Raw genomic sequence first — 14,272 nt, forward strand, 5'->3', positions numbered from 1 at the left:
CGGTTCTCAAGCCTTACAAAGACCTTTCTTTTCCTTTCCTTTTGTCCCCTTCTTCGTCCATAAATAGTGACAGAGATGACAGATGTCCGACAGGATCATCGCACCGAGGATGGAGGACAGCCCTATGGCACAGGCAAGTCCGATGACTGCAGACGACAGGCGGGGGTCAGGTACACTGGATTTCTGGCGGACCTGTTGGCCCAAGTCTGAAGACTTCACTGTTAGTGCCTTAGTTTTCTGCGACATTTCTTCCTGAACCTCTTCCAGACTCTTCTTACTCAGGACATTCAAACAGCTACACATGCAGTTGTTGAGTTCCACGGGTCATCTCAGATGTAGAGCTCTGAGGAAGAGACCAGAGAGACAAAATTATTTCTTTTTTTTTAATCCTTCTTTCTTTCTCTTTCAACGTGCGCGGAAAAATCGCAATTATTATCTCTATTCTTTGTTATGTCATTTTTAGATAAATATCATTCCTTTTTAACTATATACAATTGTTATTTTGTCAGATCTTTGGGTTTTACAGGCAAGTATCACATTTCAAATAGAGTATTTGATACTTTGTTCTGTAAATTTGATAAACTGTACAGTTTTTTTTAAAGAAATGATTGTTTTATTGTACAGATTTTTCAAAACAAGATTTTACATGCATCTTTATCTTTAATTCATAATGTTTCGACTTTGACAGAATTCAAGATTCTTACTCTCTCTGTGAACTGCTTTGCTTCAGTCAGAGCTTCTGGATACACAGTTGACACTTTAGGTTCAGACGAGACTTGTGGATTTTCTGTTGACACTTTAGGTTCAGACGAGACTCGTGCATTCTCTGTTGACACTTCAGGTTCAGACGAGACTCGTGGATTCTCTGTTGACACTTTAGCTTCCGAAAGTGTCTTCTGAAAATATGTTTAACCCCGTTGCATCAGTCGGAAGCATGGTTGATGCTGTCCCTGCTGTCGTGATTTGCGGTGTTGCCAGCGATGTACGCAGTTTGAGGTCGTCACAGGTCAAGTCAGGGATGAGCGCCATCTCTGTGGACAGCAGCCAAGATGAGATGTTTATTACCCTGTTTACAGGTTGTTAGCCAATTTACATTTTTAGTTCAAATTTTCGAAAAGTCTTTTAGTAGTTCTTGTTGTGACAGACCTCACCTGTGAAATGTCCTGTGTTGTTACCGTGTGTGTCTCCGTAGACTTCGACTTCACACAGTGTGAGTAGTTCATCCTCTTGTGATATGCGGACAAACTGACCCCAGATGGACTTCGTGCAGTTCAGGGTCGTCAGAGGTCCAGCAACGCCGCCATGGTAACGACACAGCGTGTAGCTGATGTTGCCGTTGGACTCCAGACGCCCCAGCTCCACAGTGAAGTTGGCCAGTCTGTGAGCTGCAACACACACACAAACACACACACAGACAGGAGGATGAGCAAGTAAAACCTTTAAAAACTAATTACTCACTGCCAACTTTGTATACTACTCACTGCCCACACTATCTACTAACTACTCACTGCAGCAGCTGTCCACGCGGTTTGCGATGACAATGTATGACACAAGAACCAACTTCCTCAGGTTCACTTGCCACCAGTGGACCTTCTCGTAGTTTCCGTCCATGGTGTGGCTGCACGACAACCCCGCCCTAGTTCCGTTCCTGTTGCCATCCACTGCCTTGCCTGCTGACCAGTCGTTGTGCCATGTCGAGCTCTGGTTGCACGGCGCGTTCAGCGCAAAATTAACTGATGCTAAGTGAAAATAGTCACATTAGAGTCGGCTGGAACATTCCCCCAATCTCTATTCAAAGCGTTCACGAACACATGCACACACTTAGGTTAAAGTTATTAATATTAAAGGGATCCTAAAGGCAAAATAAAACTGCTTAGAATCACGTAAAGAGTAAGATACATGTGAATCTCGTCTATTTATATGTGTGTTCATGTGGAAAACGTTGAAGGTTTTTAGTAGAATGTTGTGTTTAATAAGAGAAATGACACGGGACTCTTTTTTTGCTTCCACGAAGTCTCGTTCTCCGTCACGTGACCCTATGACGTGTGGTTTCCATAGTGACAACCATGCCTCGAGAATGTGCTGCACCCGATTGCCACGAAAAGATGGAAAAGATTCAAAATTGTCTTTTCATCAGTTTCCGACAGACAGAGCCTTACAAGCCTTACACACAGAGTGCGTCACACGAATAAAATGACGTCAAATCTTCGCAATGACCTCAGACACTTCCTGTCAGAGACTGACGTCACAAGAAGACTCTGACGTCACAAGAAGATATCTTTCTTTCATAATTTCCACCTGTTGTGTGAATGTGTGACTATTGTTAAAGGCGCATGTGTACGTGTCTGCATGTGTGTGTGTATGAAATAAGCTGAAGAAATGTTTTTTTTTTTATTATTATTCAAAGTCATGTCCATGTCTAAATTCCAATTAACTGGACACTCATTAAATATCTATCATGTTTCAAATCAGAAACAAAATTCAACTTAACAAAGTCACGCTCATTACACTAACATACATTGAGAAAAAAAATTAATACAAACTCTTATTACGGTCCGTCCAGCCCATGATATTTACGTCACACAGCACCAGACCAGTGGCGTTGTTCTGACGTAGTCGCACGTACCGCCCCATCACGTTGTCGAGGTCGCACGTGACGTTCATGGTCACCAAGCAGTCACTCGTTTGTTCAACGTGACGGTGGGAGCATGTGACATAACAGGCTTCGTCGTCGAAGGAGCCGCAGGACGTAGTCCCGACGTCTACGTCAATGGAATCTGTGACAAACATTTTACTTTGTGCTCGCTTCTACGTTTCGAACACTCGCTGTATTTTCTGAGAGAACCCATGTAGTTGTCACACTTTACTGTACTTGTAATGCGTGACTGTGTGTGTGTATTCGCGGTTAGCGCCTGTCATAAATACAGTGAAGGTTGGCTGTCCTAGGTTCAGTTCTCGTCTCGGGCATGCTTTTTTTGTTTGGTTTTTTTTTTTTGTGTTTTTGTTTTTGTTTTTTTGTTTTTTTTTGCATGTAATATCTATTTGCAGATGTTTCTGTCTTGTCTTTGTAGCTCTTGATGTGTCTCCGTGTAATGATTCGCGATTCAGGCGAATCTAGTTAGATTCCTATTTTTGTTAATTCTCTTTGTTGTCAGGGAAGAACAGTCGCGCGAGCGCTGACGCGGCTCCGCGCGACTCATTCTTTTACGTCATGTATGAAGTTGACGTAAGTGAGCTTGGCACAGCGTAACTAGGACGACGGTAGTCAATGGAGGCAGAAGCCATGTCGACCCTGCAACTTATGATTGGTCGGCACAGTCTCCAAGAAAGACTATTAGGAGGTCGTCCTAGTTACCTGGTCGCAAAGGGCCTGATTGGTCAGGAGTAGGAAAAGAGGAGTTAAGTTAGTGGATCTAACGTTTCTCGAGACAGACGAGAACGAGTAAGCAGTGAGACAAGAGCTCTGAAGAGGGTTATCATTGTGTTAACGGCCTTCAACGTTATCTACAACGTTCATCTGTGAGAGGTCACCGCTTGTATTCTGAGGTGTATGGGTTCGATAGGGGTGTCTCGACCTCACCCATACAAGTGATGGGGCATTGGCCACCGTGGATTACATCTGAAGGATTATAAATTCGTTAACGATCATCGGCGTTGATCTACAACGTTTAACCGTATAAAGTGTATCCCAGACATCACCTTGTATTCTATGGAGTAGGTATTGATTCCATAGGAATATATCAGCTTCACAAGTGACGTGGCATTAACCACCTTAGATTCACGAACTTTGTGATGTAACTTGTTTGGATTTAATCTGCTGGTCCAGTCGGTCATCTCGCCAGCCCGTCAGACAACCATAGGAGAGGGTAGAGAGGTGAGGGAGTAGTGATATTTTTCTTGTTTCATTCACATTTCGTCACTATTTAATTTCCTAAACATTAAATGTGTTAATTGTTGGCCGGATTTTTTGCTGAAAAAGGTGGAAGAGTGCGGCGAGCGTGGTTTACATGTAGATGTTTACACACGCTCGCATACACATTTAACACACTCTTCATAAAAACGTTACACGTTTGTTGGTTGACATGTTTTAATCCGTGTCAGTGTATTTATACTGTTCTCTATATGTTCGTTTGTTTTTGTACATATTCTGCTTTTATAAAGCGTGCCAAGTTTACCGTTAGGTAGAAAAATGCACTAAAATTATTATTGTAGTTGTGACCATTATGTGTGCTTGTTATGATTGAGTATGTGTCTGCTTGTTAGTAGTCTTCTTACCATAGCTTTTTCTCGCTGTCGTTATCGTAATGTTGTTGATGAAGAACGTTCCATTCAGATCCATCTTCTTGGATGTCGGCAGATTATCGGTTGATAGTAGGTCACATAAAGTATTGGATATACTCTCGGTGTCCGTAGGTTTTAACCGACCTTCAAAGAGAAGATAGCTTGAATCTTTCGAACGTTCAGAATAAATATTCATTCTGTCTCTAATAATTAGCATTGCTAGCGGTCGGCTTCTAAGGCAGTTTGTCAAGCTCTGTTAGTCAGACATTTTACTTACATTTAGCTTTTTTAATGGGTGTATTCCCATAATAAAATGTTTATAATTGTTTTAGCCAATAAAGTTTATCGATGTAAGTGTTTGGAAAGAATTCCTAGAAAATTCAGTCATCTTTCGGTATTAGATATAAATGTTCACCGGAAACGAGCAACCGGTTACGAATGGAGTTCAGAGTTTGCAGATGATGGATGTTTACATTCTGTAAGCAGTTTCCGAGACATTTGTTTACTTAGGGACCTAGCCTTATTAGGAGGAGCCTATTTATTGCCATAACCTTTCATCCTTCGGGGTTTGATCACGACCTCAGCAGCCATCTTTATTTTACAGAAACTAACATTTTTAATTAAATACAAATAAAGTCAACACGGAATCGGTCAGTTCAACTGTGATAAGATAATAATAAACATTTAAAACAATTTAACTAAAAATACGAACAGTCGTTCTGAGAATTTATGTCGGAAGACAGGACAAATTGTTTACCTTACCAAGACATATGGAAATATATCACTGTTGTCATAACAACCAATAGTCATAACAATCAAAACACAACAAAATAGTTTCACAGTTTTGTAACTTTAGCATGAACTATTTTTTCCATCTAACAAGGGTTAATTTTCTTTCTGCAAGCTGGACAAACATACGCTGGTTCAAAGCCCGATGGACTTACCGTACAAGACAAGGACAGAGAACCACAGAACCCTCGCCATTGCTTCTCGCTGGGTTATCACCTGAAACTGAGCGTTGAGTCGGCGTCACCCGGATATTTCAGGTAGTCCTCAACTACAGAATACTGTCGGTGTACCTGTAGTCCAAACCTCAGTCATCCGTGTGAAAAATAGCTTCCTAAGACACAAATTTCAACATCTGATTTAAAAAACACTGATGTCCGCCCAACAACGAATGCAAAGACTGCGTGGAGGTATCACTGCATCTCAGCGTTCAACAAACCTTACATCCGTAATTAGAAAAGGTCACACACACACACACTTAAATATTTAAACAACACTCACCTGCTATTGTCTTCTTATTCAACTGCTCAACAATATTTCTCTTGAGTCGTTTCTCGTGATGAGAGGAGCTGCATTGTCTTCCTTCAGCGGCGCAGCTATTTTCCAGTAGGGAACACTCAACCAACATCACCGATCAAGAGAGTACCCGGATCCATGCATGAGAAAACTTTAAAAGTCAAATAATACTCTTTTGTGGATCTCATAATGTGCCTTATAGCCCGCGGTTGAGCATAATGAAAACATTTCATTTATTTATGAGTAAATGCCGAGACTGGTTTTGCTGTTCGGAAATAATGCTTTCTCTGTAATTCAAAGGAATGGTAAGCATTTGAGCGCCATATTGATCAAAACATCGATTACATATACTGGTCTTTCTTTTTTTATAGAGCAAATAGAAAAACATTCTTCATCTGCTGTCAGTGAAGGCTTATATGGCAACCAGACATCTATTGTCAGGTGTAACTAGGCGAAACTAACTGGCGATAGGAAGCCACAACATCGAGGAGCCTGACTTGTCCTATGATCTTCCAGGCGTGACAAGTTTTGTTTTCTCTCTTTTCTTGACTGTATTCTTTCTCTGCGCTGGTTGTTCTCTTTCTGGAAGAAATAGTGAGACACAGCAGACCTTACACGGGACGATCACAAGACCCCGGGCTGCTGGAACAATTTGTTTTCTTTTAGATGAGTTTCTTGTAGAGAAATAAATTCTATAACTCTGGTCTCTAAGAAAGTCAAAAACATCTCTTCTTTTATAAATGTAACTTATATATATATATATAAACATTCATTGTAGATATATTCAATCCGTTTGCTCTTATAATCATTTTCATCAGCTGAAAGAATTACTCAGACTGAGAGCAATGACTCATTCCCCACCCCAGCCTACCTGCTCTCCACCTGTCATTCATGTACAATGTCCTTAATATCATCAATTCTATAAAAGTAACGGTAAACAAATTGAAAAAAACAAACAAATAAAACTTCCTTGCATTGTAATTTTCAGGAACAAACAAGTGGCGGTTCATCTCCCTGAGTGGCATAGGTGTGTCCTATCTTTAATCTTGCAAGAACTACCTCCTCCCGTCTCGTAGGATGGCACGAAGGTAGGCGATCGGAAAGAAAGGGAAGAGTGGTGAATAATTTGTTGTGGCCCACGTGGCAACAAATGTGATTTTAGAGTGTTTAACGGTTGTGATGGTGAGTAGATGGCGGATATTGGAAAGGAGGACTGAGCTCGCGTGAAAGCATGAGAGAGCGTGAATGACGAAAGTTTTCAGATTGCGTGTATGAATGACGTAAAAAAAGAGGTATGACGAAGAAAAGAAGAGCGGGAGAAAGGACGGGGAAAGAAGGGAGGTAAGACTGGTACTTCTGGGAAGAATCCGTGAGTGAAAGCACATTTCACTGCGGCGTAAGTGGAAAGTGAGAACGAACCCCTACTACATAAAGACTAAAGTGCAACAAATGTGATTTTAGTGCGTGTTTAAAGGTTACGATGGTGGGTAGATGGCGGATATGGAAGGGAAGAGATTTTTGACTGTTTTGTAGCACGGTAACTAAACAAATTAATAAAATTGTTTCATAAATCAAAGTACTATAGTTATTACAATTAAAAAAAATTAGTACTTTTCCCCACAAACTTCCATTTGTAAGTTATTTCTGGCTGTCGGTCATGTCTCCACAGCGATGTACACAGCCCGGCAATTCTAGAAGTTTTTACTTCTCCCATGTTACGTCAAAATCTAGATTACGTACTTCAGTCGACGTCATAACAACTTCGTTACATCATTTTCACGAAATTGCTGTCAACGATTTCTTTCTCTTCTACAACCGACTTCAGCGTCTGCTGCCATTCAAGCGAACACAGGTACCTCGTAGTCTCCTATGATCCAGGTAAAGTTTGTTTGTTTTTAAAAAAAAAACCAACAGAACATCAAGAAATATCCGTGAAAAAAAAAAATCTGGCTTATGTGCATGTATGCTGCAGTTTGTTTTCAGAACCGGTATGAGGCGCAAATCACTCTGATGATCATCGACTAATGGTTGAGGAGCTTGAAATAATCTTTCGTCATGCGTTGGATAAACTTCTTGGGCATGTTCAACTTGATGGCCCTTGTAAGATTGTTTTGCATCTTGTCCTCTTCTTTGTCTACCTGTAGAATGAACAGGTCCATATTCTCCTGGTTGTGTGCAGACGACATTGTAAAGATCTAAATCATGAATCAATTAAAAAGTAAATAAAACGAACACGTTAAAGAGAAGAGTAATCCAAGGGAATTAAATCTATAATGTAAATATTTCGCAAAAAAAGTCTATTTTCATATCGAGAAACGACTAGGGACAGGATTAATTTCAAAGTTAAAATACTTTTATTTTTGCATTTAACATTTTACTGAGCATGGGATGCTTGGCATTATAATCATGTTATTAGCAATAATACGGACATCTTTGTAGGCGTATACAGCTATGAAGAGGTAGTTGATATGTTCTAATAAAGGAAAACCAATTCTAAATGTGGACCGTTTGATTGATTGATTGATTGATTGATTGATGATGATGATGATGATTGATGATTGATGATTGATGATTGATTGATGATGATGATGATTGATGATTGATTGATGATTGATTGATGATTGATTGATGATTGATTGATTGATTGATTGATGATGATTGATGATTGATTATTGATGATTGATTGATTGATTGATGATGATGATGATGATGATGATGATGATTGTCTTTCAGCTTTTTGTAGGCGTCCCGGTCTTACTCATCGGTGCCATGTTTGGCCCGGTTATACATTCTGCACTTCTGGGCACAGCTTTCGATGTTTCGCAGGACTACAACGACAAGGCTGGCACCAAAGTCGAAGTCACAGAAGCTGACTTCGGCCCCGTTGGAGAATCACTGAAAATCCCCATTATGGGCGTGGGCGGCGCCATAATCCTTCATTTGTCTTTTAGGATTCATCGCAGTCCTCACCGAATTGAAACCTATCTTCATACTGGTTTGTTCTATTTCTCTCTGAACCCGCTATGTAAATGTAGTCGTCGTGACTTTAGCTTGTTTTGCATGCTACGTTGAAAGGCAAGCAACAAACTAATATGAAGCCCAGATTAAGGTCTCAAGATACAGATTTAAATATTCGAATACACCTTATAAGCAAGGCTCACAATATTTTTAACCCTTTTTTTGCTCCCAGCCTCTTACCTCCCTTTAAATTTGTTGATGTCGATAGTTCTTTTAACTTCATTCAGAGACTCGGTATAATATTTTCAGAAAATACTTTCATAGGTCTGACAATGTCTCTAGGATGTAGGTCTTCTATGATGACTTTTGTATGTAGAGACAAAGCTAGCTATGAGAACTTTAAAGTGGGTGTACATCCACTGGGTAGTTGTCGAACACAATGACAGGGAATCCAAGGAGATTGAATGGGGCGGTCTCATCTCTTTTGAATGCTGTAAAACATTTATATGGGGACTCTCCTTTTCTGACTGTCGTTGCAGTACTTGCTGGTTTTGCTATATTATATCTTCTTTCAACTGCTACTCATCGGAAAGTTCGCGGAGGACACGAACGCGGTAAGTCACATGCGACCAAGGTAGGTCCCACAATTTGCTCAAGATTCATCAAGAAACATGCTTATATTTGTTCGCATGGGCAACTTGCATTAGCATGAACTGCAAGCACATGCTCACATTTAAGTTTTATATTAATCTAATAAATGTCATGCATTCTCAGTTCCTGACCGAGCACAACGGAAATAATCAGCTCAAAAGCGGTGCGTGTTCTTGCTACCTTTCTGAATCTGTATAAAATAGTTGTAATATGTTATAATACGCTCTGATTTTTCCTAATAAGTGCTAATGAGGCAACAGACAGCCCAATTTTGAATATTATCACATGTGTATAGATATATTAAAACCTGGACCACTATATTTACTAATTTCTATAAGAAAAATCGCAACACGTATGAAAATGTTTCATATTTGTTATAAAATGCTGACCCACGCTATTTGTTTGTTTGTTTGTCAGTTCTTTGGCTGCATAAAGGCACACATACTTTCCACCATCACAGACCACTACGAGGGTCTGAACAGCAGTGAGCCCTTCACCGTCACCTGGAACGTCCATATGATTCAAGTTAGTCAGGGGCACTTCATTTGTCTGTACACATTCAATACAAGGGAGCGGTAAACAATGCAGCACACACTCGCAATCAAGGAATATGGTTTTAAAAATTAAAAAAAAAAAACAAAACTCATTCACAACAACCATTTGCAGCGGCGGTCATCTGAAGCCGCTTTTCAAAGAAATCAGTGAATCAATTAGAAACCATATCACATCAGCTTTAAGAGTTACTCTAATAATCCTTATGCTTGAATTCCTCTGTTCCTCCGTTAATGGGAACGATTGACGAACGTTTGTTTTTTTTAATTTTTGATTACAGAATCAGTGCTGTGGTGTCGACAACTACTTGGACTTTGAAAATGCTACAAAATGGACTCGAGAACTGAATCGTACTAAGCTAGTGATTCCTATGGCATGCTGCCGTATACCATCAACTGACTTGGAATGTTCTCGTATGCCGAGGGACTACAACAGCCACTTCTTGACGGTTTGGATTCATCTATCACAGATCCATTTTAATTTTTTCTTAGCGCTACTGAATGTCAGTGTTTTGATTGTAGTTTGAAATATGGTCTTGCTCGATTGTTTGCTTCGGCGATTTCCTTAAACGACATCTAAGAATAAATCTGTTGTATTACTTGCGTCATGTTTCTTACAAAACTATTTTTCCCAGGGCTGTTTCCCCAAATTTAAGGATAAAATCGAACGGTGGAAGGACACTATACTAGCCATAGGAGGGACTATTGTTGGAGTTCAGGTAAGTTTTATAGTTTTGGTGTATTTCTTTTCAAAATAAAAGAGTTACAGCAATGACCTAACTATGACATTCATTTCACACTATAAGCAGAGTATAGTTTATTGTCTTTTCGTCGTCGTCGTCGTCGTCCTCCTCCTCCTCCTGCTCCTCATCATCATCATCATCATCATCATCATTTTGCAGATCAGTATGGTGTTCCTGGTCCTTTACGTCATGAATCAGCTAGGCATAGACGTATGGTTTCGTGAGTTAATCTTGAAACCTCTGGGTCTGAGCGAGCTCCCACCGGTGAGTGTGTGCAACGTGTACTGTCAACGTAGCAGCTTCCATACGAGAGTAGATATGACTGCGGAAACATGGCATACTGGCCACTTTAATGTTGAAATCTGGTGGTCGTGAATGTGCGACAAAAATACGATCTTTCATTTCAACTGACGTTTTGAAATCAGAATCCTCTACAGGGCTTCTGCTTACGCAAAAAATTGCGTACAGTACGCATTAAAAGTTCGGAGGACCCTTTCAATTTCGTCAATGGGGTCCCCTTCAAATTTGGGCGAAGAACAGGGACCCCTTAAAAATCTGAAGAAGGGTTCCCTGGGACCCCAAAGAATTTAGCCTTAGCAGAAGCCCTGCTCTATATTCCGTTTGTTGTACACATACTAGGATATGAATCGTAAAAGGCCGTATTCAGGCCATATTAGACTTTCATTAATTTAATAAATGTTTCTCAGACCTCCTACTTAAAGTAGAAAATGACAGGTATGTTACCTCTACAAGTGCTGATTTTGTGTTAACGACGAATACCAGCGGAAGTTTTGAGACATTTTTATCTTTGTACTACTTTCTTTATTTTTTATTATAATCTTTCTGTCTTTCCATATTTTGAGAGGGAATCTGGTTTTTATCGGTATTAAAAGACATTTAACTTATGACCTCATTCTTTCGTAAATATTTTTTTCTTTTCAACCCTAGGAGCCGACGCCAGAGCCGATAACTCCCGCCTGAAAAACACAAGAATTTCTGACAGTCCAGCTGTCTTTTTCGTTTCTTCTCGTTTCCCGGGTTTTGATCAGTTTTGGCTTACCGGAGTTTTGCGGTTATTTGGCTGTTGGATTTGTTTTGCCTTTAAAACATTTTGCTGTACAGGACATTATACTGTTACTACTGTGACTGAAGTCTTACTCACAGGCAGTGTTGAGGGTTGTGTACAGAGGTGGTAAGGATCCTCTAGTCGTGGAATCTCCAATGATGTGCAGAAATGTGTGGCAAGTGCATGCGTGACTGCATGTTACGCTTGAGCGCATCGACACGTACAACTGTTTATGCATGCAGGAGAAAGATGGATAAAAGGGGAATTTGGATTTTTTTTTGTGCGAAAAAATATATGTAAAAAATAGTTATTCCTTTAAATTTGAAATATCGGTTTGCAATTGCTTAAGTAAAATTTTTTTGAACATTTGATTTTGTTTATAAGTGCAAAAACTCTATCATCCAATTGTTAATGCATGCAGTTTATGGTCACCTATCTGTGTTACTTATTCGCCAAATTAATTTATATCAATTGTCTTTGAGTGTTTTGGGTGTTTTAGTTAAACCTCAAATTTATAAGCAGGTAATAATCAGTAAAGCTATTAAGCAGAATGTCTATATTGCCAACATTTTTCTCCAGCAATAAAGTATATAAAAATGTTGCTATAAAACACTAAAATAAGAAAACAGTTAAAAATACACTACAAACACTATATGTCTTGCAGTGTTTCATAGCCGTAAAGTAAATTTATTTTTCGAAGCAATAACATGCTTTGTACATTTTTAAGTCTTGGTTGCTACAAGAACATGTTAAGTTCAAGCTCCCAAACCTTGGTCACTCCAACGTCTATTATAACTGCAAAAAATGACTGTACATCAATTGTTTTACTTCTGACTAACAATAAACCAGTAGGAAGTTGAACAGACGCTCTGTCGGATTGTGAAGATGCGAAGAAAGAAAGTGTGACGTGTCACGGTGCAGATGATGGGAAGTCACGTAACGTTTTGATACAAAGCCGACAATTTCCCTCTCTTGAAAACGAGCATGCATCCATCCTGTCAAAATATTTAGTTTCGAAAAGTGATTACGTGTCCTTTGATGTCTCTCTTTCATTCAGTCTTTTGAGTACGATCTCTGTGTATATGTGTGTGTGCGTGAGGGAGAGAGAGAGAGAGACAGAACACAATATTCTTTCTTTATTGATGTCACTCTTTTTCTGACGCTACTCAGAAAAAGTAAATAGATACAACTTTACCAGTCCAGGTAGACTGCTCCAGAAGGTTCTGTTGGGGATCACCTGCAGACCTGATGCTTTGTGAATAAAGATTTGATACATTGTTCCAGCCGCAACATAAACCAGAAGAAGACAGCCTAGACTGGGATTGACACACGATGACAATAAGTCTCTCAAACTAATCAAACTGTGTCTTCTAAGACAGAAAGAGAAATGTAGCAATCAATCAAGCTCCTTACGATGGCAAAATAAAATAAATGTAAGCAAGTCTTCATTAGCTGAAACTTTGCTAAAAGCAAGGAAATAAATAAACGATTGTTGTGGAATTAAAATAAAAAATATTTGCTCTTGACCGAACATGTAAAACAAATAAAAAATAAACATTTTTTTCTTCAAAAGTAACATCCCTTTGAAACGGATAGTTGACGAATTGTCTGTCAAATATTTTAAGTACTGTCAAAGACACCTTCAAAAACCTTGCACTGTAAAAGTTTATCTGAGCACATCTTAGGTTCGTCTCATAAGCAGACAGTAAATGAAAGTAATAAAAAGCTTCTTGTAGGCTTTTCGGTACTCGATATTTTTCCAGGTGTACACGACAAAGTTCAGCAAAGAATTCATGAAAACAGGCATAAGTGCAGCTATAGCCCCTTCATCGTTATCCAATCCTTTGTCAAAGAAATTCGAATAAACAACAAACGGAATCCAGCTGATAGAAAACAGGATGTTTAAAGCAACAAACATACCAACACTTTCGGCTTTTCTTCAAGTCTTTCTGATGGACCCAAGGCTTACAGACGGATTGGACCTGAAAACCATGATGTACAGGGCCAGTCTTTGGACTGTGGAGGTGTAAACATCTCATAGTGTCCGAGGGAGATCCTGTTCCTTTTTCTGTCTTACACGTAGCCAACGAAGCTACAGTTGACTGGCCAACACCGTTATGGTCAACATGCCATTGACCTGTGTCACTACTGGTCAGGCAGCTTGGACCTGTGTCACTACTGGTCTGACAGCTTGGACCTGTGTCACTACTACTCTGGCAGCTTGGACCTGTGTAACTACTGGTCTGACATTTTGGACCTGTGTCACTACTACTCTGGCAGCTTGGACCTGCTTGAAGTGTGATGCCATAGCTGCCTTCGGTCTTGAACACTTAGGACGGTTTGAGGCTCAAGGTGACCATTCTCCTGAACTTCCTTCACAGACACGTGGTCACCTCCACTTGCCTTTGGTGTCACACCTTTTTGTTTAGAAGTAGTATGGTTATCTCGGTACAATAAATCATTCTCCTTTGAACTAATATTCGCCGTTACCTGTAAGATGGTGCGTATTCGGCGCTGCTCATTTCGGACAACACAGGCGATCCTCAGGTAGCACGCACCCGACAAGAGAAACTCTAACAAAAGAAACACATTCGCAAAAGTAGTTTCGTATTCACTTCGGCCTGAAAAAGGCTTACAGTTCCCTGTCACATTTTGTTTGAAGAAACTCTGATGGTAGAAATAATAGCTGTGGATAGACACCAGATTGCGAATATCAATGC

The 14,272-nt window shown here is 39.8% G+C and overlaps 2 protein-coding genes across 2 annotated transcripts; one reads left to right on the forward strand and one right to left on the reverse strand.

Moving 5' to 3' along the window:
* Nucleotides 1-876: 876 nt before the first annotated feature.
* LOC112564802 lies at nt 877-4,408 on the reverse strand. The gene is made up of 5 exons (XM_025239875.1): nt 4,276-4,408; nt 2,544-2,777; nt 1,509-1,739; nt 1,152-1,385; nt 877-1,031 (listed from the first exon to the last, which is right to left on the reverse strand). Exons 1-5 carry the CDS (start codon nt 4,337-4,339, stop codon nt 877-879), a joined length of 918 nt encoding a protein of 305 aa, XP_025095660.1. The 5' UTR covers nt 4,340-4,408.
* Nucleotides 4,409-8,517: 4,109 nt separating this feature from the next.
* Nucleotides 8,518-12,379, forward strand: LOC112565375 (tetraspanin-21-like). Its single transcript, XM_025240799.1, has 7 exons — nt 8,518-8,578; nt 9,081-9,155; nt 9,610-9,717; nt 10,025-10,192; nt 10,379-10,462; nt 10,646-10,750; nt 11,435-12,379. Exons 3-7 carry the CDS (start codon nt 9,709-9,711, stop codon nt 11,465-11,467), a joined length of 399 nt encoding a protein of 132 aa, XP_025096584.1. The 5' UTR covers nt 8,518-8,578; nt 9,081-9,155; nt 9,610-9,708; the 3' UTR covers nt 11,468-12,379.
* The last annotated feature ends 1,893 nt before the right edge of the window (nt 12,380-14,272 follow it).

Source organism: Pomacea canaliculata, linkage group LG5 (genome assembly GCF_003073045.1).
Source record: "Pomacea canaliculata isolate SZHN2017 linkage group LG5, ASM307304v1, whole genome shotgun sequence".
Classification (NCBI taxonomy): domain Eukaryota; kingdom Metazoa; phylum Mollusca; class Gastropoda; order Architaenioglossa; family Ampullariidae; genus Pomacea; species Pomacea canaliculata.